Source organism: Taurulus bubalis (genome assembly GCF_910589615.1).
Source record: "Taurulus bubalis genome assembly, chromosome: 7".
NCBI lineage: Eukaryota > Metazoa > Chordata > Actinopteri > Perciformes > Cottidae > Taurulus > Taurulus bubalis.
In genome coordinates, this window is record NC_136595.1 from 1,993,958 (window position 1) to 2,017,776 (window position 23,819).

At 45.2% G+C, this 23,819-nt stretch overlaps 3 protein-coding genes across 3 annotated transcripts in view; 2 read left to right on the forward strand and 1 right to left on the reverse strand.

The window, feature by feature from the left end:
• Positions 1–1,518: 1,518 nt before the first annotated feature.
• On the forward strand, positions 1,519–14,680 carry LOC306738753 (desmoglein-2.1-like). The gene is made up of 14 exons (XM_079220663.1): positions 1,519–1,614; positions 5,532–5,654; positions 5,805–5,960; positions 6,158–6,299; positions 6,678–6,838; positions 8,062–8,196; positions 8,405–8,590; positions 9,407–9,903; positions 10,016–10,158; positions 10,316–10,537; positions 10,702–10,944; positions 11,837–11,967; positions 12,147–12,437; positions 12,704–14,680. The coding sequence occupies exons 1-14, from the start codon at positions 1,570–1,572 to the stop codon at positions 13,889–13,891; spliced, it is 3,663 nt and encodes a 1,220-aa protein (XP_079076789.1). The 5' UTR covers positions 1,519–1,569; the 3' UTR covers positions 13,892–14,680.
• Positions 14,681–15,240: 560 nt separating this feature from the next.
• rfc4 (replication factor C (activator 1) 4) lies at positions 15,241–21,169 on the reverse strand. Its single transcript, XM_079221506.1, has 11 exons — positions 21,067–21,169; positions 20,232–20,352; positions 19,721–19,799; positions 19,044–19,123; positions 18,796–18,915; positions 18,525–18,668; positions 18,324–18,444; positions 16,859–16,984; positions 16,622–16,702; positions 16,411–16,524; positions 15,241–15,586 (listed from the first exon to the last, which is right to left on the reverse strand). The coding sequence occupies exons 2-11, from the start codon at positions 20,345–20,347 to the stop codon at positions 15,491–15,493; spliced, it is 1,077 nt and encodes a 358-aa protein (XP_079077632.1). The 5' UTR covers positions 20,348–20,352; positions 21,067–21,169; the 3' UTR covers positions 15,241–15,490.
• Positions 21,170–23,116: 1,947 nt separating this feature from the next.
• The window catches only part of mcf2l2 (MCF.2 cell line derived transforming sequence-like 2), a 129,175-nt gene continuing 128,472 nt past the window's right edge, over positions 23,117–23,819 (forward strand). Inside the window, exon 1 of the mRNA XM_079221414.1 lies at positions 23,117–23,198. Within this exon, the coding sequence (XP_079077540.1) occupies positions 23,120–23,198 (79 nt within the window). The 5' untranslated portion in view covers positions 23,117–23,119. The remainder of the gene's footprint in view (positions 23,199–23,819) is intronic.

The window sequence follows — 23,819 nt, forward strand, 5'->3', positions numbered from 1 at the left end:
CTCAAACTAAACTAAACCTTCAACATTCCTGCTTTCATTTGTCTTGTTGCCAAAACACAATAACCCAATTTCTGTCCTTCTCAGTTCCCTCTTGGGCTGTATTGTTCCATTATGGTTAAATGTTTGTAGAAAGCCCCCCTACACTGTACATGTCACCTTATATTAATTCAGCCTCCCAATGGGGGAGGAGTGGGATCACTTCAAAAACAGATGCATGCACTTGCTCTTGTTTGATGAGTTGTACTTTCAGGATTACTTCTTTGGCAAAGTTCCCAGGAATCATCGGAAAACTCCGCTCATCGCCGTTAACTTCGGCGTCTACAAAGCAAGTGGTCCTGCTGGAACGTACGGCCTCCTGGCGACCACAGTAAAGAAGACAATGAGTGCAAAAGGGCGAAATACGCTCTAGGTTCCTCTCTATGTTCCCCTCTAGGTTCAGTTTAGGACGTCCGTATCCACTTGGGATATATAGAGCGTCTTTCCAAAATAAACTTCCGACGTCAGTATACATTTAGGTTTACTTGGTGTTGGTGTTGACTAAAAACAAATCCACATCATAAAAGGATATTCATAAAACATTAACATTTTATTTCTTAAACTGCACGGCAACTTTTATTATATTTTTTGCTTTTTGACTGTTTTTTTATGTTTTTAAAATGAATGTTCTTAATTGTTTTGAAGTCTTGTTTTCTCTGCATTATGTTTTGATGCTTTTAAAGGTTTCATGTGAAGCACTTTGAATCGCCTTGTGATATACAAATAAACTTATTATGAGACATGCAACAGGTCACAAACGCCTTATAGCTTAATATTCTCTATTTGTTGTTGTTTTGTGTCTTTCTGTCGTCAGTGGCCTATTTGTAGTTGCGTTTTGTCTCTTTGAAGTCAGTTTTTTGTCTCTTTGGAGTCATTTGGTGCCTCTTTGTAGTTGTCTTGTTTGTCCCCTTTCATGGTTGTTATGAGTCCCTTTGCAGCTGTTTAGCGTCTCACAAGGAGGAGACTACAAAGAAACATAAAACATCTACATGTGTTATGTTTCTTTGTAGTCATTTGGTGTGTCTTTGTGGTGTTTCTGCCACTTTTCATCATCATTGTGAGTCTCTTTGTGGCTCTTGTGGGTCTCTCTGTACCAGTTTTAGTCCTCTTTGTAGTCTTTTTGTGTCTCTTTGTAGTCCTTTTATGTTTTTTTGTGGTCATTTTGACTCTTCCTGGTTTGTTTGAGTGACATTTCGTCAGTGAAGGCTAGAGGGGCCCCTGACACAAGGGGCCCCTGAAACAATGGCCAAATGGCCCGTTCAGTAATCCATCCAGCCTGAGGTTGCTTCACTTATTCTTTTCTTTGTACTCATAACAAGGTTATTATGAAGTACCAAATAAGTAGTACTCCCCCTCCCCCCTCCACACACACACCCACTTTCTCCTGAAGGGTGTGTGTGAGAGTGTGTGTGAGGTGGAGCCTTCCTCTTTCATAAGCCTCCTCCTCGTCTCCATCAGATCACAGTCAGTCTGGGACTCTAACCAGCACCACCGGGACTAGAGGTTCACTTGTTACGGATACCAGGACCAGCCATGACCGGGTTTTCTTCCCCAGCGTTTGTTCTGCTCCTACTGACGGTGAGTTACCTGTCCGCCTTCCAACTGCTGCTGATTCAAGCTGTGCTGCTATTGAAACTGTCCTTAGTTAAACTCTGAGCGTAAGTCTGAGTGGTCTCAGCTCACAGGTATCTACCTGGACCGACACACTATCCGCTCTGTTTGCGGAAACCAGTAGTTCCAGTCGGATTGCATTTCCAGGATGTGTTCTTCACAATAGAAACTGATGTTTCGGTGCACTCACTGCCTCAGATCATGGGCTTAATTACCGCGTCTGTGTTGATCGGAAACAAATACCTGGCTGCCATGGAAACGCTCAGGTGTGTTCCGGCTGGGTCCCGTTCTCATGCCAAAGCCTGCCCTGTGAGTCGCTGTACTAACAAAGAGGCCGTGAGATCACTTCCCGTATTTTGATTCACGCAGCTTCCCTGGGCTCGTTTATGCCGGCTTTGTATTGAATCAGGATTGTATGAGTGGGATTAGGATGGTTTATTAAAATGTGATTTAAAAACATTATGATGATCAATGATCCCTTTGTAATGTCACAAGCCCTTCATGAAGCCGAGGAGGCGTTCATGCCGGGAGCATCAGTGACAAATAATCCATGAACAAAAGTGTATTTGTACTAGAGACCAGAAAACTTCATACAATTCATGACCAAGTATTAGGTTTCATCTTTCTACTTCTGACCATGCTGCGCTTTGATGCTGCCTGTTGCTGATTCAAGATGTGTGCTCTTTGTGGAGTTTTTTAAAGGTAGAGATTCAGAAACGGAAGATAATGTGTGAAGAATTATCCGGGTGAAATAACCCAGTACCAAGTAGTAACGACACCTCTCCAGTCAGACAACGCCTGCAATGGATCCTTTTTGTGCCCAGATCTAGAAAACAAAAAGACTATTTGTCTGGGTTTGCTCTCAGCCAATCACCACGAGCGTTCTCAGATGAAATACGGCGTCTGTTTGGCCCAGTCGAGTGTGGCGTAGTTGTATTTTTGTAATAGTTGGCAGTAGAACGCTTCCAGTCACACGATGGGTATCAATGGAAGTAGAAGAAGTTGTAAAACAAAGTCCTCTGTCGGTATGGGTACCACTTTAAGGGCCTGGTATTGGTGCAGGTGTCGTCATATTTCATACGATACTCAGCCCTCATAATCCTCCAGGTGAGGGAGAGGGTAGCGATGCCCATCGAGGAACTCGCTCACATGGGCCACTCCTTCTCTGGGGAAAAGTCTCTCACACCTCCTCTGACATGCCGACATGCCCATGCATCGACTGAATGGGTGAGGCGCAGGGAAACCAGCTGGGAGTGGAAGGGTGTGTCTCCTCTCTTAGTACCTGACCAGACAGGTGGATATTCTCACAGTACTCCACACAAGTTGCACCTTTCTCACGTCGAGGACTCCTAGATCTCTCTTCAGGGACCGAGCATTACTTTCAAATGTCTTGAAATCAAGCTAAATTCCCCTCTCTCGTCAAACCGGCAGGTTGAATTTCAGCCGGGCTGAATCCTGCATGAGCAGCAGGCCTTCTTTATTCTCATGAACAAAGGGTGTGACCCCTCGCGGACCAACCCGGGTTTATTTTGTTCCCATCAGAGCGTGACAATTACAATAAACAAATATGAAAACACTATACATGTACAAAAGGTGGTAGTATGTACAAGAAAGGTATTAGAATCAGTTTTAAAAAATAATGACTCGCTGCCCCACCAGGCTCAGACTGGGTAGGGTCCTTGGTCAGCCAGAAAAACTGGAAACACCTGTGTGAGTCCACGAGACTTTATTCAGACTAAAGACAGATACATTTGAGACATACAGTTCAGACAATCAGACAATAATTAATTGAAAAAGGAAGCAAAAAGCTTTTCAAGTTTTAGAAAATTTAAATCTGAAGCCCTAGTTAGGGGACCCTTTTATATCAGGAAATTCAAGAAAAAAATCATGGTATATATCCCCCCCGCCCAAAAAAAAACTAACATGTTAGGTATCAAATTAAACATAAAAATCAGGGCTACAATAATATATAATCCCCACAACTCAAACAATAAATAGGATTAGGGGTTATGGTTATTAGGGTTAGGGTGTGGGCTTAAAGGGTTAAAGATGATGGAAAGGCAAGAATGGGGAGATTTACGAGATCTTTTTTCTTTCAGCAGTACCCCTAAAAACGTGTTGCTCCACTTGCTAAAACGTTAGCATAGTCCTTTTTATATGTACTGAGCCCTCAGTAAATTGAAACAATGGTGTGTTCCTCGTTATTTCTTTATTAGTATATAAGTCTTTGTGGTAGCGTATGAAATCCCTAAAATAGCCGCTCACGCAGCGCCTCTCTGACGCGGGATTTCCCCCGCAACAAGAACCACACTTCGTTATAACATGACAAAACAATCCATGATTTAAAAAAAACAGCACACAACGCAACGCCACCGCAGATGAAACACAAAAAGCAAAGCCTCAAATCCACCACCAAGTCCGCTTATCTTCCACCGAGCGCCAAAACACGCTAAAAAATAGGCTCGTCCGTTAGAGCTGCGCCTCGCCTGCAGCCCAGAGAGAGCAGCGGACCAGCAGGAGGCGCTGACAAAAAACTGCAATCAAGTCGGACAGTTGTCAGCTGTCAGCTGTGTGTACGCAGGAAGTCACAGAAAAAGTACTTCCTGTTAGTTCCGAACTTTTGTTTACTTGTAGTTTACAGATCACGTTTGGATTTATTATATGTGTTTATAAATATATATTTATGTAAAAATGTGTGTGTAGCTGCATCCTTTGGTCTTTTGATGTCTGCCTGTGAAATACACTACTAGTAGTTTTGATGTGTGTTGTATAAATACGATTTTGTATTAACAACAACACAATTAATGTTTTTAGATCAAACATGAGACTAATAGTCAATAATCCAGCGTTAAGTATTACAACTACACATAAAAAACGAATTTTCTACAACACGTGGTGTTTGCTGTCAGATCTAAGAGCCAATCAGCTCTCTGATGTGGCGAGAGCCAGGCGTTTCCCATCATGCACTGGGCCACGTAGTCGTTGGAAAGCAACTGCGACGCTGACTCTGAAATCGACGGCGACTTAGTCTCGTGAGAGTATCGTTGACCACGTGTGCATGACGTCAAGTCGGACACAAATCTAACCAGCATGCATTGTGCGCCGATCGCCGCCGATCGATTCTGCGCAGAACTGGCTCATCTCAAACGAGCCTGATGTCACAACTTCTCTAGCTTCCGCCTGAACCATTCCAGCTCCCACTGAGCTCCGCCCTGTTGACACACTGGCCAATCACAGCGCATGTTAATGGTCACGCTGGGCCACTGACCAATCACACGTCCACGCCACCTCGCAGGCCCTGCACGTCAAAGAACACGCCCAGTTTGTCAAACTAACGATCTGATTGGTTGAAGTCCATGACAATCAACCACAACGTCCACTCCCCGTGTACTTTAATCTGCAAAGGCTTAAACTGCCTTGCTGGCCTGGAGACACAGGAGAAAAAACATCTGATTGGATGAAAGCTTCTCCTTCAAATCAGCTGCAGTCTGATGGCTGAAGACTGCAGGCTGAGCAACAGAGCTGTACAATGAGAAAATAACCTGATAGGGAAAAATAATTATAATACATGTAGTGTATTTGTGAAAAACAATTAAATTATAAAATAGCTATAACTTTGTGATTCTGTTTAGGCCAGCAGAGAAGGCTTATCAGGCCCTGACGGCCCACCACTGCGGGATTGAGAATGTGAAAATGTGTGTTTCATTTCACTGGGTCTTTAAAATGTGACAACTATTTTAGTTCATGTCAGTTAAAACTTAAAAGCAGTACGAATATTGTCAATATGTAAAGCAGAACACCGGAGCGTTTTCTTACGGTTCATCCCATGATGAGCCTTCCATGTTTGGACCATAGATTCATCGGCTCTATCTACTGTGTTGCAGGCTGTTGTTGCGGTGATCGCTAACACTGGAGACAATCTGGTAAGACAAAAAAGAGAATGGATTCTCCCTCCAAAGCCGCTCAAAGAAAATCACGACTACACTGAACAGGAATTCATTGCTAAGGTGAGTCACTGATTGATTAACCCTTTAACTGTGGATCAAACTGACAAAGAGGGGACGATCTTACCACCGACAAGACAAGCATGTATCTGTCTTTCAAGTTTTTTTCCTCGATGCAGTGAAATGATCCGGTCTTGTTTTCGTGTTTTTTAGATTCGCTCAGATGCTGAAACTTCGGAACAGGTTGAATACTCCCTAGAAGGCATCGGTGCGAGTCAAAAGCCCTTCCATGTGTTTGTAGTCGACCCCGACACCGGATTTATTAGAGTGACCCAAAAGCTGGACAGGGAGCTGATCGACACCTACAATGTGAGTGATACAGGAGCGATTCTGTTCGAGTGTATTCTGCTCTTTGACGCCACTTTTCCCTACATAAGATGGGCCCACATTGAGCTCAATGTCTGTTTATGTTTGCAAATGTTCGTGCTAAGATAGATGATGATGATGATGATGATGATGATGATGATGATGGAGACAGCGATATTTAAGGAACATTTCTGTTTCAGTTGTCAGGTGTTGCTAAATACAAAGATGGCAGCGATGCAGAAAAGAAAATCGACATCCGCATCAAGGTGGTGGATGAGAACGACAACGCGCCAGTGTTTGGAGTAATTAAGCCGGGGAATGTGAAAGAGCTCAGTGCTGCAAGTGAGTGTTTATGCATCTCTACCTAAATACAGAGCCTCCTAATTATTCCCATAAATAATTCCTGACCCACACACAAAACAAGATAAGGTTTTTCATAAAATCATGAAAATAAACTGGTTGCAAAGACTCATAGTGTGAAAATAGCTTTCAAAACTGATTTAACTAGTATCACAAAGGTATGTAGGAGTTTGCAGCTCTGGTAAACATTTTGTCATCATTCAGTACCAACATTAATCAGCTCGGTTTTCTCTGTTCCCGCTGACATGGTACATCAGCCAGGGGGAAATCTAACGCTTCCAGTTTGCTGTCATCAGAGAAGATCATAGAGTGGATCTACATCCAGGTTAACGACTGTTTCATTTGATGCTGTTTTTACAGGAACTTCGATTATGAAAATATCTGCAACCGACGCTGACGAAGCAGGGAACCAGAACTCTCAAATCGCCTATACCATCCTAGAACAGAACCCGTCTCATGACATGTTCTACATCACCAACGATGGGACCATCTTTGTCAAAAATTCTGCCCTGGACAGAGAGGTACAGCATGAACTGCATCCACAGAGCCTTCCAGAGAACTGAAATGCTAATAATCTATCCATCAATCACATTTGGTCAAGAAGGTGTCGAAAAGTTGGGACGTCCTTCTCTTTTGCCAAATTACTTCTGTCCATTCTCTGCCTCATGACTTTTATTATTGCTAATTCCACCAGCACAACACGGTGACGATACATATAGTGGCTCTATTCCAATCTCCTCACCCTATCTCTACGTCCGAAGTCATACTTTACGCGTCCGCGAGAATCCAATCCGGTCCACGCGGCGTACATTGGGTCATTAGAGGGTGTAGTCCGTGCAGAGCCGTCTGTGAGGTACTACTTGATCGTGGGGTAATGTACAGTCTCACTATGTGGCGATAAGCTTCGGTTACTTTCCGCAAAGACAGTCACACAGAAATGCGGTGACGCGGTATCGCAACGAGGAAAATGTGGGATCTTTAATCCTCTGTGTGGGGTTTCTCCACGCAGAAAATTTCTCAATGTTCTCCACCCATCCACGTAGTTAGAACATGTTGGATGTGCATGGACAGGCGAACACCTGCTGTACGGAACCACCTCAAACGCTTTTGTCGAGCATGAATCAATCTTAAGGCCGAACTCGGTCCCCATGCGAAGTAAAGTAATTTCCCTCGCTTATACCCGTGATCTCATTCTTCAGTCACTAACCAAAGCTCACGACCACGGGTGAGAGTCAGAACGTAGATGGACTGGTACATTGAAAGCTTTGCCTTCCTGCTCCATTTTATCTCTTTGTCTCTCTTGAATCAGACACCTCGCTTGGAGCAGGGAGTTCAACAACATATTAATTCATTAATATTAATGGGAACCTCTGCATGGCTTTGGAAGTGTGGTTTCATGTTTCCTGAGTATGCATCATCGTCTTTTAGAGGTGCACTGTTCACTGTTTCTGTCGTGCCTTCGATGTGTTCAGGACATCAGAGTCAGAGGCAACGATACGCACCAAGCAGCAAAAAACAAACGTCTCTGATTGAACAGTTCTAGTTCACCTCATATAGATTTTGCTTTAGCTGAAGTTCACTTTGAAGTGTCTTTAAAGACACTATGTCACCTGTAATGTGCATGTTATATACTGTATAGTACCTACCAGTAACATTGGATTATTTGGGGAATTTGACTGAATCATACAGTAAAGTAGAGTCCCTGGTCTAACTCTTCTAATCGTAGCCTGCTTTCTGATTTCAGACAACAGAGCAGTACACTCTGAAGGTTAAAGGTCAAGACTTAAATGGCCAACCAGGGGGAAACAGTGCAACCAGCATGGTTATCATCAATGTCCAAGATATAAACGACAACCGTCCCACTCTGGAAAAGCAGGAGGTAGGTTTCTGTCTCTCAGTCTTCTATATCAACATGGTGTAATGTGCATTATGGGTGCGAGAGCAAATGGTTTCCATGAGGGGTTTCAGAGTTGAATGGCTTCAATGTTTAGAATATATGACAATGTTGACATGTCACAGGTAAGTCAAAGAAATGCTAATCAGCAAAAGTGTCCCATTACTTCATACATAATGTGTTTGACTTGCAGTATGAGGGCAGCATCGAGGAGAACGCAAAGGGTGTGGAGGTGATGAGGCTCAAAGCAGAGGACCTGGACGTGAAGCACACAGAGAACTGGGATGCCATGTTTGAAATTGTCAAAGGCAACGAGGCGGGGTACTTCAGCATTAAAACAGACCCCAAGACCAACGAGGGCATCCTGATGCTCGACAAGGTACTACAGTTTAAATTTACAAGAACCGTATGTGCTAGTATCCCCGTCTTTTGTGGGAATAATGCGGTAGCCCCGCCCTAAAGCATACCCTTTATTTATGAACATCATGCTGTATTGAAGAATACTTGAAACTAGAGAATGAGACATAAACTCTTTAACACTACATGTCATCGTTCACTCATTCACATCCATTCATACACTGATTCATTCATACAACATTCACACACCGTGAGCAATTTGGGGTTAAGTGTCTTGCCCAAGGACACATATTGACATGGACTAGCGGAGCCGGGGATCGAACCCCTGATCCTCTGATTGAACCACTCTACCACTGAGCCACAGTCGCTTACAATGTTTACTGAGAAAGGTAGAGTCATTTTCTCATAGACTTCTATACAACCAGAGGAGTCGCCCTCTGATGGACATTACAGAGAATGCAGGTTAGATGCATTGGCCTCACCTTCCAGAAGTTTTAAAACCAACACATCGAGACACACAAACAAGTAGCTTTTAGACTCTCACATGATAATATTGATCAGTATTTACTGATTTACATACAATGTTGGCACAAAAACACACTACAGATTTGACACGAATCTCTTTGACACCTATTATTGCTGTAAATCTTTTAGCAAAAATCCATTTTATAAGCCAACACCAAATAAACAACGGCTTTTGTTTGATGCGAAGACCCACGTGTGAAACACGTCTGCATTTCAGTCCATCGAACTGAATTTCCTGAGCTTGTATTGACAACTACGCGCAAACAGCAAAGCTGTCAATAATAACTCTGTGCTTGTATGTGCTTTCTCACAGGCTGTGGATTATGAGAATGTGAAGGAACTTGACCTAGGAATATCTGTGAGGAACACGGCTAACTTTTATGACGGATCTGATGGAAGTGTTGGAGTTGGGGTTAATGTCGGAGGAGGAGGCAAGCCTACTGCAACTGGTGCCGCTGGAGGCGGTGGCGGCGGCGGCGGTGGCGGCGGCGGCGGTGGCGGCGGCGGTGGCGGTGGCGGCGGTGGCGGCGGTGGCGGTGGCGGCGGCGGCACAAGCAGTGGTGGCAGTACAAGCGGTGGTGGCGGCGGTGGCAGTAGCAGCAGCGGAGGAACATCTGGAGGATCATCGTGGCAAGGGAAAACCTATCCAGTTAAAATCAACGTGAAGAACCAGCCCGAGGGGCCAAGTTTCGAGCCCAAAGTGAAGGCCATTCCCATCTCAGAGGGAGGCAGCTCCTTCAACACGAATACTGTTATTGCCACCTACCAGGCAATAGATGGAGACACTAGGAAACCGGCAGAGAATGTCAGGTCAGTGCTCACACAAACACATAAACATGAAGCCTCTGCAGTTAACACTTCAACGTCGGCTTAGCTGTCTACACTCCATCATGATATCTAACACAGACTTTTTGTTATGTAGGTATGTCAAGGGCTTGGACCCTGACAACTGGCTAACCATCGACCCAAAGACAGCGGAGATCAAACTGAACAAGATGCCTGATAGAGAATCTTCATACCTAATCAATGGGACATACATGGCTAAAGTGCTCTGCATCTCAGACGGTAGGCCACACTCTACAGAGCCTTACAGCCTTGTAACAGTGGAGCTAGGTTTGGTCTGAGGATGGCTTCAGAGGAGCATTTGTCTCTGAAGAATGGAATTAGAAGCCAAAGAAATGCTGAATGACCTGTTTGTATTTGTTGTTTTTTTCCAATTCAGACATGCCTGGTAAAACAGCCACTGGCACAGTAGCCATCCAGGTGGAGGATTTTAATGACAACTGCCCCTCCCTGACCAGCACCATGGAGACCATCTGTACCCCGAGTGATGCAGTTATTGTGAGCGCAATAGATGAGGATGACTTCCCAAACGGGGCTCCGTTTGAGTTTGAGATCATCCCAGAGGAAACTATGGGCAAATGGCAGGTGGAGCATTTAAATGGTGAGTAGGAGACTGCTAAGTATTGTCAAAAACAGATAGTCGCCATAGTCCCCCAAAAGATAAGCCAAAAGAAAAGCCACATTTTGTTTTCAATCCAGCATACTGTAAACTTCAAAGTAAAGCACTTTGACTGACTACACTTTTCATGTTGTCCTGTCTGGCAGAAACCGCAGCTATCCTGAGGGCTGTGGGGCCCGTATGGCCGGGCTCCTATGAGGTGAGCTTTATGGTGCGGGACCAGCAGGGAGTGGTCTGTCCAGAACCACAGAAGGCGACGATCCAAGTTTGTACCTGCGAGGATGGGGTGGTGTGTGGAAGACGAGGCGCCGGCGGTCAGCCCAACAGGGGAGCGGAGTTAGGACCTGCAGGCATCGGACTGCTTTTCCTGGGCCTGCTGCTGTTACTACGTGAGTGTGAAGTGATGCTCGAGTGAAGGGTCGTGTGACCAAACACCGTCGCTGTGGTCAGGACAATCCCAAAACAGCTGCCGTTGAGATGAAAATCTAGTTCAGGCCACAGGTGTAGGAGTATCCGCATAGATGTAGATGTATAATACATTTTTGTCAACGCCCTTGAGTAGAGAATGAGTCAGCAAACATTTGAAACTGTTCTACATAAGAAAAAAAAGGTCAATTAACATAAGCACACATAATTAAAACTGTGAACATTTAGTTTTCATTTCACTGGGTCTTTAGAGTTGAGATTTTTAACCCTTTCAGATCTTAATCCCGGTCATATTTTGCATCTATATAAACTGCAAACAAATGTTGTCCTGTAAAACAAAACATGACGCATTATTACATAAGCATCCAACCAATTACAGACAATAATGTCCTGACATCTATCCATCATTCAATTTGCAATTTTTTGTTGCCAGGGAGATGTGTGGATCCACAGTCCTCCTTAGCTCTAGTGCTACATTCTGAGCCCGCCCACTTTTTTGCTGTCCAATCAAATGTGTAGGATTATATTTAAATCCGGCAGAAGCTAAAGAAGCTCTAACTTCGGTTTAAGTGAAAGCTCTTTACTTCGAGATGTGATTGTGGGTCTGTCCAGCAGGTGGCAGCAGCCAGCAAGAGGCCAGACAAGTGAAAAAAAAAGTTGAATTCCAACATGGCACTAACAATAGAATGGTTATAGAAACAGCGGGTTTTGGTAATAAATATCTAAATGGTTGCCTGTCAAGAGAGAAAACACTGTATTGTGCCATGTTAAAACTGCCCAGAGCACTGCAGTCCTCGCAGCACTCTTGTGGAGTCCTTAAGTTAGACTAAAACTTTCTTTGTTTTGTTTTCACAGTCGCCCTTCTGTTGCTGCTCTTCTGCGGTTGTGGGGGAGCCGGGGCTGGGGCTGGGAACTTTGCTGACATGCCTTTCGACACTAAATCCCACCTCATTAACTACCACACTGAGGGCCAGGGGGAGAACACGGTAGGTTTACCTTTTACACACACCACCTTCAATGTTGAGGACGGGAATATTGGCGTACATACTGGACGCTTGCTATTGAGAGGACGTCTGCTTGAAAGCTGCATGAAGTGGTTTTTAATTTGAGACAGCAAAATAACTGCTGACCCTGTTCTAACATTTGGATCATTGGCCTTTCGTAGGCGGTGCCACTCCTGAACATGCCAACACAAATGGAAGAAAATGTGGTCGGCATGGGCACGGCTAACAATTGGTCAACGATGTCACCTGTGGCAGATATGACCTCTGTGGATGGCTACGGGTATCGCTACGGAGGTAGCAGAGGAGAAACATGGGGGATGGGGCAAGACATGATCGCCGGTGGCTTCTCTCAAAACCAGAGTGGGTTTGAGAAAAGAGAATCCAGAGCAGGTGGAGGAATGTATGACGGCATGGCTCTGCCAGACCACTTCCTAGGACAGTACTACTCTCAGGTGAACAATAATTTCCATATATCGAGCCTTACTTTCTGTAGCCCATGGTAGTAACAAATAACTCAACTGCAAATGTCTTTGACATAACAAAAAAATCTACACTGTGTACTCACACTCTCAGTTGAAGCAAAGGCGAAGTTCGGCCTGTGCCTTAAAGAACCTATTCCTAAGAGGATATTTGATTTTGGGTGACAGTACATTCACAGTTTGCAAAAAAAAAAATGGCTGCTCAATCAACAAAATGTGATTATTTCCTTTTTCAACAGAAGGTGACCAGTGAAAACGAGAACCTTGCCGGGAAGGACGGTCTTCTGGTCTATGACTACGAGGGCCAGGGCTCCTCTGCTGGCTCAGTGGGCGGCTCCAGCCTCCTGGAGGGTGACAATAACCTGGACTTCCTTGATGACCTTGGGTCCAAGTTCAAGACCCTGGCTGAAGTGTGCGGCGGCAAGAAGATCCCAACCCAAGTCCAACATGGGTTTACTCTCCCGCCCAGTGCTTCTATCAACACTCAGACCTCAGTATCAAGTTCGATGGCCGTCCAACAGCAGCCCCCTCTGCCCAAGCTGCAGCCTACCGTCTCCACGACCGTGGTCAGGGATTTAGCTGAGCATTCTCAGATGATAAAGGAAAGTACGGCCGCCACAATGAAAGAAGGGATGACCACAGTGAGGAATGGGGCGACTATGGTGAACCAAGGTATGACAAATCAAGGCCAGATGCTCTTGCTACAGCCGCAGCCGCAGCAGCAGCCCATCTACTACACCACCAGCCCCATGATGCAGCCGACACACTTCGTAGTCCAGCCACAGGTTCAGAACACCGTCCTGCTGGCGGAGGCACCAGCCACCAACCTGCAAGGCATGGTACTGGTTAATAGCAGCCAAACTGGACCTGGCCAAGGCATGCTTGTTCAGGGGCAGACAATGATGTCCGGCGGACAAGCCCATGGCCCCCAAATGGTGCTGGTGGACAGGAATGGAATGCAAGGGGGCGGTGCCAACCTAATTCAAACTGGGAACCTCTCTGGCTCCCAGACCATGATGATGGTGGAGGGCAGAGTCCCTGCAGGGTCAATGAGCTACGTGCAGGGGGGCACACTGCCGGCAGGAGGGCTTTCGGGATCCCAGAGGGTCCTGGTGGTCGGAGGGCCACCAAACAGCGGAGGGCATCTGATCCAGGAGGCAGGAGGTCTGTCCCAGAAGAGTGGTGCCTCTGGCTCTCAAAGAGTCCTGGTGGTCGGAGGGTCAACAAGCAGCGGAGGGCCTCTGATCCAGGAGGCAGGAGGTCTGTCCCAGAAGAGTGGCGTCTCTGGCTCTCAAAGAGTCCTCAACAACAAGGGCAGCCCATCTGCTGGCTCTCAGACTACCGTGGTAGGCTCCTCTACCACCACAGTGAGTTCAACCCCCAGCTACCGCAAGGTGGTGGTGCAGGAGACCAGAAAAAGACGCTGAATGGACTGTCAGGTCGAGTGTGGACCTTTCCAATGATGCCGATGAGACTGTTCCATTGGCCTGGTGGTGATGGTGATGGGATGCTTGTGGGACACGACTTATGCAAGACAGCTAATGAAGAGAGGGCCGGTTTCCCTTATACCCTCCCTTAAATTTGACAGCACAATTCTCGGAAAAAAGTTTGTCAATCCCAAATGAGTACACACACTGCCGCACAGCTATCTCCAGACACCCCCACACCCACCCTCTGTTGGTCCATCGGTCCACACATATTTCCCCACCAGATTTGTCCCTTGGAGGCTGAAACCTGTCATGGAAGTCAAGTGTGTGGGCGTGAAGGTGTGTTTGTTTTAATTCCAATCGGCAAACAGGAGGTGTGTCAGTACGAGTGGCCTGTAGCAGAAAGGCACGTATGTTCTGAACAGATTCACGTACCATGGCCAAACTCAAGAACCGATCTCAAGAATGATCTCAGCAGTTCCTCTTTCATCGGTATGGGTAGGCCCCCTATACATAAGCCATACCCTCTAATATAACTCGATTTCTAAAAGACTTGTTTTGGAGGTGTGGATGCATGCGCGTACAGGGTCGCAGCTATTGCGGATTCACTTTTCTTTTTTACTTTTGTCTTCCGTTCCTGCACCTCTCTGCAGTGACCAAGAATCATGTTCTGTATACAATTAGTACATCCTCAGGTTTTGTTTTATATTGTCTCTTGCTCCATTATCTATTGTATCATATGCTGTTATGTTTTGCACCAATAAAAAAATGAAAATATATAAGAACCTACTTTTCATGTTTCTGGAGTAGTGTTTACTTTCAAAGAGAATCTGGTTTAAAATGACAGCATGATCCACCACACAAAATAAAGAATAACTCTGCAAAAGGTCAAAATTAACATATGCTATGGTTTTCAAGTTAATAAAAACTAAATGAAACCATCTCATTCTTTATATTCATCCTTCTTTAAATGTTCTGTCTTCATGCACTGCTCATAATATGCATCTCTCAGTGAGAGGAACACAGTACTGTACTGCCATGTATTACTGTGCTACTGGTGGTGTAACTAGGAGTAGCAGTGCCAGTCGAATAAGTTCGGTATAAGGTTTGTGGTTTAGACAATGCATTTTTGAACACTAGACACATTTGTAAATGTTAACTCTAGATGATGACACATTTGTCACAAACATTTAGACTCATTTCTTTTCATGGTCATGAGAGGTTTCAGACTTCCAAATAAAGTCAAGAAGTGATTTAGTTGGTCCCAACCATGAGCAATGCCTTCAAGAAAACAAACAATGAAAATATACAAAACTATTTATTACTTAACAAAATGCAAATAAGTGTACAAAGATCTGTTGGTAAGTAGTTACATGAAGGAGCGACATCTGATGGGTGATTTCAACACAGGTTTCAAAAGATTCTCTGATTAACTACAGAGAGAAACACATGGACAGCTGTGGTCTCTGACAGTGAAACACCAGTATCATCTCGTCTTCTTCTGCTGGACGCTCCAAACCAGCGCAGTGAGGGAACCGTGAGAGAAGGCCGGAGGCCCCGGTCCTGCTGGAAGCTGATGGCGCTCCTCTCCCCGGGAGCCTAGCTGTTGTGGGAGGCCTGCTGCATGATGAGCGAACACAGACTCAACATCTGCAGGTACTCGTCTGCACCGTCTGTCAGACACTTACCCACCACCTGAACCAGAGGAAACACAAGCGCACACTGAGGTTAGAGGTAGAAGTCCATCTGAATCAGCTATACACGTCATACTGGCACGTGGTACTATGGACCGAAAGATAACTGAAATATAAGACTTGCATGGTGAGTCATGGTGACGTCACCCATTGGTTTGTGGACTGCCTCGAGTTCTGCGGTTCGGCCGCCGCCATCTTGGATTACGTCTTAGCATAAACCTTGAAGAGCGCAGAGCGATGTATTGCTTTATGTTTAATCACCTCAATATAAGCCCTACTAAGCCTATTTACTAAGCCTAACCCTTCCAATCCATGTGATGACAATTAAGACTGGCATTGGCTTTGTTAAACTCTTCCTCTGTGCACCTTCCAAAAATGATAACAGTAAATAACCACAAAGAAATAATACAATTGAATATGATTGTCTGATTTATGTTTTCTGTTTATTGAATCTGTTGACTACTGCCCAATAGTCTTATTATTGCCATTTGATGACAATTGCTAAAGCCTAAATAGGTATATTTATTACTTTGAAAAAAGGTTAAATGTTATTTCACACGTTTCAAAAAGTGCCCCCATTTTTTTTTTTAATGCCCCTGGATTTCAATGGCCCCTAAAAGATATGTAAATTCCCTACCCTGATTGAGGTACATGTACATATCTGATTGGATTAGATACTAGATATTAAGGGGCTCGGACCGGGATCAACTTGATCGAGACCTCATGCTCCTATTTGCTCAGTGAAGTCTTAAAAACGATTTTACAGCCATTACAACATGGCCCTCAGCAGCTGCACCAGAAGCAGCGCCGCTCCACGTCACTCACCGCCATCTTCTCCGTGATGGCCGACTTCTGCTTGTCGCTCAGCTCCTGCTCGATGATAGACTCGTGCAGCTGACTCAGGATCTGTGTGGCGGCGTAGCCTTCGTCCACCATGTTCTGCCGGGGGAGACGGCAAACAATATTATGAAGTCTTTGTCCCGAACGAGCGAGAAGAACGTGAAACCATGTCACCCGAAACAGCCAGAACACTTACCCTGACGGCCACCTCTAGCTTCTCAAACGTGCCCGTGAAGCAGATCTGGAGCAGGTTGTCAATCATCTTGGCAGGGACGACCTGGAGAGAGAGAGAGACAGAGAGAGAGAGAGAGAGAGAGAGAGAGAGAGAGACACAGACAGACAGACAGACAGACAGACAGACAGACAACAAGGTGCTGTGACTGTGTGCCAGAATAAGTCAGTCTCCTATTTGACACAAAGAAGTCCGTCTCACCCCGGCTATGTCCGTCACGGCCTTCTCTGTGATCTCTCTGTCCATGTTGAGGCGCGCAGCACTCTGCAGGAAGGTAATGGCTTTCCGCAGGTCTCCGTCAGACACCTTCACCAACGATGCTATGCTCTACGAACAGACAACAGTTCAAGAGGGACTTCCACAGCTGAACGGAGAAAAGCAGTCGCAGACGCATTTGGAAGACATTGAGACTCATTGTCTTTACCTGAGTCGAAACTATTAACATCTGTAACTTTGAAAAACATCCTATTTTTAGGGCTCTGCTCGAAAATGTCATACAAACTAAAAAGGGTGTATCTCTGCAACCACTAGGGCTATTTGAATAATGTTGATGTTATTAAAAAAAATAACATGTGAGATTTAGTTCAGATGTGTAAATATCAGTCTATATGTTACTGGTTAAGAGTAAATGAAGATGACACAAAGGAAAAAATGAAAAGGTTTCAGGTCCGCCTATAAAGAAATCACTTTCAGGATGATTATTTCTTTGAAATGATGCAGCTGTAAGGTCCAACTCTAACCCAGATCATAGCTCAATATGTGAACATTCTCTAACCCAAATCATAGCTCAATATGTAAACATTCTCTAACCCAAATCATAGCTCAATATGTGAACATTCTCTAACTCAAATCATATACAATATGTGAACATTCTCTAACCCAAATCATAGCTCAATATGTGAACATTCTCTAACCCAAATCATAGCTCAATATGTGAACATTCTCTAACTCAAATCATATACAATATGTGAACATTCTCTAACCCAAATCATAGCTCAATATGTGAACATTCTCTAACCCAAATCATAGCTCAATATGTGAACATTCTCTAACCCAAATCATAGCTCAATATGTGAACATTCTCTAACCCAAATCATAACACAATATGTGAACATTCTCTAACTCAAATCATAACACAATATGTGAACATTCTCTAACCCAAATCATAGCTCAATATGTGAACATTCTCTAACCCAAATCATAATACAATATGTGAACATTCTCTAACCCAAATCATAACTCAATATGTGAACATTCTCTAACCCAAATCATAGCTCAATATGTGAACATTCACTAACCCAAATCATAGCTCAATATGTGAACATTCTCTAACCCAAATCATAACTCAATATGTGAACATTCTCTCTGCAAAGGTTGACTTTGATAAAGTGAAGCAAAACGGTTTAAAAACAGAGAACATTCAGGCCAGGACTCCAACATTTGCATTGGGGCACATTTGAATTTTCTCATGTATCAAACCATATATTTCACTTGTATGTTACTTAAGGTGTTCAGTACATCCAAATACAGCAGTTTTGGGCTTTAAAAAATAAATAAAACAAGCTATGATTTACAGTTTTATATAACAATCGCTCAGTCTGGGATTGGCTTTGAAGTGGTTAAGTGGATTTTTGTACATGGGGCTCAAAGAATCTTCCTCTTTTACCTCCTTGGTGTACTTGAGGTTCTCCTTCCCACAGATGTCCAACAGGCGCTCTTCTTGGATCTGATTGGCCAGAGGTTTGAAACGAAACTTGGAACATCTGGAGGTCAGCGGCTCAATAATCCTGGACAAACACAGACAGCAGGGTGAGGACTGGTCACACAGAGAGAGAGAGGGTTTGGTGTTCGTGATCGGTCGGCCCACCTGCTGATGTAGTTGCAGATGAGGCAGAAGCGGGTGGTGCGGGACTCCTTCTCCATGGTCCGCCTGAGCGCGGCCTGAGCCGGCCCCGTCATGGAGTCCGCCTCGTCCAGGATGATGATCTTAAAAGGAGGACACGGCTTCCCACTGCGAATGCAGAAAAACACGGTGAAGGAAGGTTTCAGCGGCAGTTTGACGTGAACTGAGAGAATGAGGGTAACTTCAGATGGTCGAGCCCTGCGTTGGAGCATTGGAGCAATCCATGCCGACTCACTCTGGGCGGGTCCCGGCCACGGTGAGCTGAGCGAAGTTCTTCACCTTCTCTCGGACCACCTGGATGCCTCGCTCGTCGGAGGCGTTGAGCTCCAACACCCTCTGTCTGTACAGGTGTGGACTGGAGGAGCGGGGATTCATGCAAGAGAAGAGAACGCAGGCGAGTGATCAACCGGACACAAGAACTCTCTGGTTTGGAGCCGAGGCGTCCGCCCGCTCGCCCACAAACACCACGAGCAGCCGGCTCACCCGTAAAGCTCTCGGGCAGCAGCCAGGATGGTGGAGGTCTTTCCTGTTCCAGGAGGGCCGTAGAAGAGCAGGTTGGGAAGCTGCGAAGAAAACAAAAGACGAGTGAGACTGCCGTCATGCAGGAAGCGAAGGGTTCAGTGCACAGGAAGTGATAGTCACACGGTCTGAGAGACGGACGGACGCATTCGTGGTTTCATCTCTTTATGGGTTTGGTCACGATTAGAAAAAATGTACAGACCTTTTATACAACATTCACATGAGAAAAAGACCAAGAAATTGCCAAAATTCTTGGTCCCCAAGATATAGAGACAGCAAACATGCGCCACGAAATAAATACATTTCCAATATTTGTGTCGCACTAGTGACATTAAACACTGCTGTTTAAAAGTCTCAACCAGAATGGACAATGCATGTGCGTCAGCAACCATATTCTCATTCTGGAAACCAAAAGCTGAGGCCTGGTTTCGGGCAATGTAAGAGCACCAAAAGAGTTGCGAATTATTCACGCGAGTAGAAACAGTATCTGTTTTCACGGAGTAAAGCCAAGGAAAAGCAGAGCCCCCTTTCCGCCACGAAAAAGCGAAAATGCAAATGAAGCGAATTTACCACATAAAGTTGAGCGAGTAAAGTCAGGCGAACGCGTTCGGTGTGAACGCAGCGTCAGAGCGGATACTTACATCGGCTCCTTGCAGAGACTTCTTCAGCACCGCTACCACCTCCTCCTGGAAGGCCACCTCGTCAACACACTTTGGCCTGCTGCGAGTCAGAAACACAGCGTGGTATTTATCGTGTCATGAAAACATATGAAACATAAAGGCAGACATAGTCAAATGTTCTTCATAAGCCAGGCTACATCAAGCGTATTCATGCACAATGATCTAATACATTATGCAAATTATGTTGGTGTGTGTGTGTTTGAGGTTGAGAGAGACCGTCTGTACATTTATTGAAAGTCAGCAGTGACTCTTATGATTAGACATATTGTTTATGGAGATACAGCTCCAATGCAATATATATATTACAGTGCTAGGTTATATATACGGTTCACTAAAATGTCATGTTTTTGACTTAATTTCTCTCGTGTGGTTTACGTTCCTGCCTGGAGAAATAAAGAACAGAGACAGAAGAGAAGAGAGGCAGAAACAAGGAGAAAAGAAAGAAGCAGAAAATACAAAAGTTCACACTCACTATTTCTCCACCCACGGGACCGGCTTGGCCTTCTTCTCGGTGCCGGACCCGGCTGCTGCCTTGTCCTTCTGAGGTCTGCTGGACTGGACCGCCGCTCCCTTCAAAAAGGCCTGCATGCCTCCTGCAGCGCAGACACCGGTTCACACACACTCTGACCAGTGGGTTTCAGGACTTTAAACCAGATTTCCATGACTTTTAAATTTGGTTTAAAGTCATGGAGATCCATTGGTCAGAATGTGTGTGAACACACATTCTGACCAATGGATCTCCATGACTTTAAACCAAATGTCATTACAAACATTTAGTGAAGTCTGGGTGTAAACAGTAAAAAGTGAGTAAATGTAGTATTTAAACTAACAATGAGAATACAAAGCATACAGTAAACCTTAAATGACACAAATGAATGAGACAATAGTTTGATTAAAAGAATAAACATGTATATAGATGCCTGTATGTATGCCTGCTTATATTTTGAGTCTTTCTTTTAAAAGCATATTCATTATTCAAACTCAGCGGAAATGAACGACATGAACACATGAATATAACACATTTACATGACTTTTACTAAACTTTTTTGATATTTTCATTTTTTTCAAGGGCTTTTCCAGGCCTGGAAATATCCATTTTAAACTTGCATGACTGTTCCAGGTTTTCCATGAGCGTAAGAGCCTGCGTGCGCAGACATGAGGAACAGTCGCGCATCACAAACAGCGCTGCAGAAGCTCATCGGAGCTAGCGGCTAGCTGTGGGCTACGGGCTCGTGCGCTATGAGCTGCTAGCTGTTGGCTAAGTTAGTCGGGCTCGTGCACTATGAGCAGAGACACGTCGCACTCACCGCTGTTCACACACACACACACAGGTTTCTCCGGAGCGGGCTAACGGCTAACGTCTCGGCGGGTACAGTCCGGTTGTTGACATGCGTAAGAAGCGGCGTTCTTCCCGCTCTGACAGAAAGTCACTTCCGCTGACGTCACGTCACGGCTTCCAATCAGATGCCGCGGATGCTGGCGTTGCTCCTCCTCTTCCCACACTCCCGTCTCCTCCCTTCTCTTTCCTCTCTCTCTCTCTCCTCTCTTGCCCCTACTCTGACCTCCTTATTATATTCACAGCTGTTTACGAATTCGGAGTTTACAGAAAAGCCAAAGCACTGAAGTGAACACTGTTCCCCACTTGAGCACAACACTGAACCCCCATCCTGGACACATGCGCACGCATCAGCCAGGTTGATGCCCTGCAGGGTGCAGCAGCTGCAGAGAGGCAGGGAGAGGCTGAGTGCAGATGTCTCTGGCTAATGGCTGTTGTCTCGCAGGCGTTACAGTCCCAGAGGACTCTGCTCTCGGAGAGACGCTAATGTTTCTGCCTGGCATTGTTGGCTCTCAGCAAAATGTGGAGCGGCCAAAGCATGCAGAGGAAGGATGGTGGAGGCCATTGATTTGTCTGGTTGAGCCCTGGTGATAGATAGATAGATAGATGTATACTTTATTTATCATCGAGGGGAAATTCGTTTATCACAGTAGCAAGCAACTTACTTATGAGACACACAAAATAAAATAAAAACAATAAATATCACAAAAAATATCAGGAATGCAAAATACTCAATACATACAACAAAACAAAACAGTAAAGTGTAATACTTTAGGAAATGAAACAATAAAGAAAGTGCAAAAATGCAAAGTATGTGCAGTGTATATGAAGTATATAACGTATGTGCAGTGTATATGAAGTATAAAGCATGTGACTAACTAGACAACAAAAGCGGTGCCAGGGGTGTTGTTGTTGTTGTTGTTGTTGATGATAATGGGTCAATTGGCGGAGGATCTGGCCTTATTGTAAAGTCTAAGGAGTGGGCAGGAATGTGTTCCTGTATCTGTCCTTGTGGAGAAACACTTAGAAGGATATTGTTTTTTAAGAGACTCAAACAATATGTTTTAATAACAACACAAAACAATGCTTTGTGTTATTTCCCCTACCATGAATCTAATACAACTAATGCTTCAGTTTATGGATTCAATCTTCCACCTGCTCCATTCCATGTACCTCCAGTCACCAGGATTTCCCTCATGGACCTTTAACCCCCTCTCACTCATTCACCCATCCTCCCTCCCCTCCCCCTGTCTCTCCCTCTTCCGCCCTGCAGGTACAGCAGTCCTCTGATTCGTTTCCCTCTTTGTGACTCAGCTCCTCCTGAAGAGCAAACAGAGCATCATAACCTGCGTGTCCCTGTGAGCGCAGTGGAAGAAAGGCTCCCACTTTCCTGAGCAGCATCCTGCCATGTTTCTAGGGTTGGCACATCTTAAACGCTTTTTGGAGTAATTTTCCCTTCTTTTTTTGTTGTTGCTGTGAGGATTAGTGTGGATGTGTTTGCCAGCATCATGAAGAGGACTGTCTGGGAGGCTGATGCTTCATTGTTGTTAACCTAATTACTTCTTCCTGGCTCTCTTGCATATTTTCTGGCTTCTTTCTTTCATTTTTTTTCCTCTACTTGACACATTAACTTGGTACTTTGTTCACGAAACAGAGGCTGACTGCTTCTGTTGTGTTCCCTGACTCTGTCTTGGTTATCACCTGTTCCTGGGGTAATTCTACACGCAGGCGTACTGTGCTGACCGGCTGGGAGTGGCTTCATCTTTCTCACCCTCTGGCTTTGTGATTGTTTGGATTTGAAGGAAAGAAGAGGCTCCACGTAAGAAAAGCTCAAAGAAGAAAGAACTAGAAACGAGAAGAGGAGGACAAAAAGAACCTCTGACGGGAGAAAACAGGATTAGGGAGCAAAAGGAGGGGATACTGTCGGGGAAAGGAAGGGTGAGGAGAGGAGGCGTGGCAGCGGAGAGAGAGAGGAGAGGCAGAGCTGCGAGAGAGAGCGGGGTGGATGCGTCCCACACCCTGAGATGCTGAGCTGGCTGAGAGAAGACGAGATGTCGGTCCAGGAGCTGCTTCACAGGGTGCAGTGTGTCATCGCTCATGTCGGTAAGTCGTCACATTTCTCCACTAAAGATGCGCTGTCTGGTCGTATGTTGCTTTTCTGGTTATCCTGGAATTGGCTGGACGTGTGAAGAGAAGCAGACGAGAGCGAGGCGGAGGATCTCCGTCCTCGCATCAGGACCGCTGAGCGGAGGCGGAGGGATGCTCTGCACATGGGCAGAGGAGGACGGCTGTCATCAGGATGAAGCTTTAGAGCCGCTCAGTGTGATCAGTGTCAGTGTTTCTGGTTATAAAATATCACATGAGTCTATCAGGGGGTTCTCTATTATGCCTCATTCATTCCCTGGTCATGGAATTAGTACGTGTTAGCATTTATGCTAGCGCCCGACCAGCTAGCACGATTTACAAGATCAATATTGAATAGATTCACAATCTTACAATACACTTACATTTTCTATCCTATATACGTTTCTCTACCCCTTCTCTTTCCCTCTCTCCTTCTCCTCTTGTTCCATCCCCTCTGTCCTCTCCTCTCTCCTCTCCCTTTCCTCCCTCCATCCTTCCTCGTCCTCTCCCTCTCTGTATCCGGGTCCCTTTCTCCGGGCCGGTTTGGGAAGTAGGTTAATGTGCCACACTGGAGACTGTCGCACAGCCTCCTCCATCGCT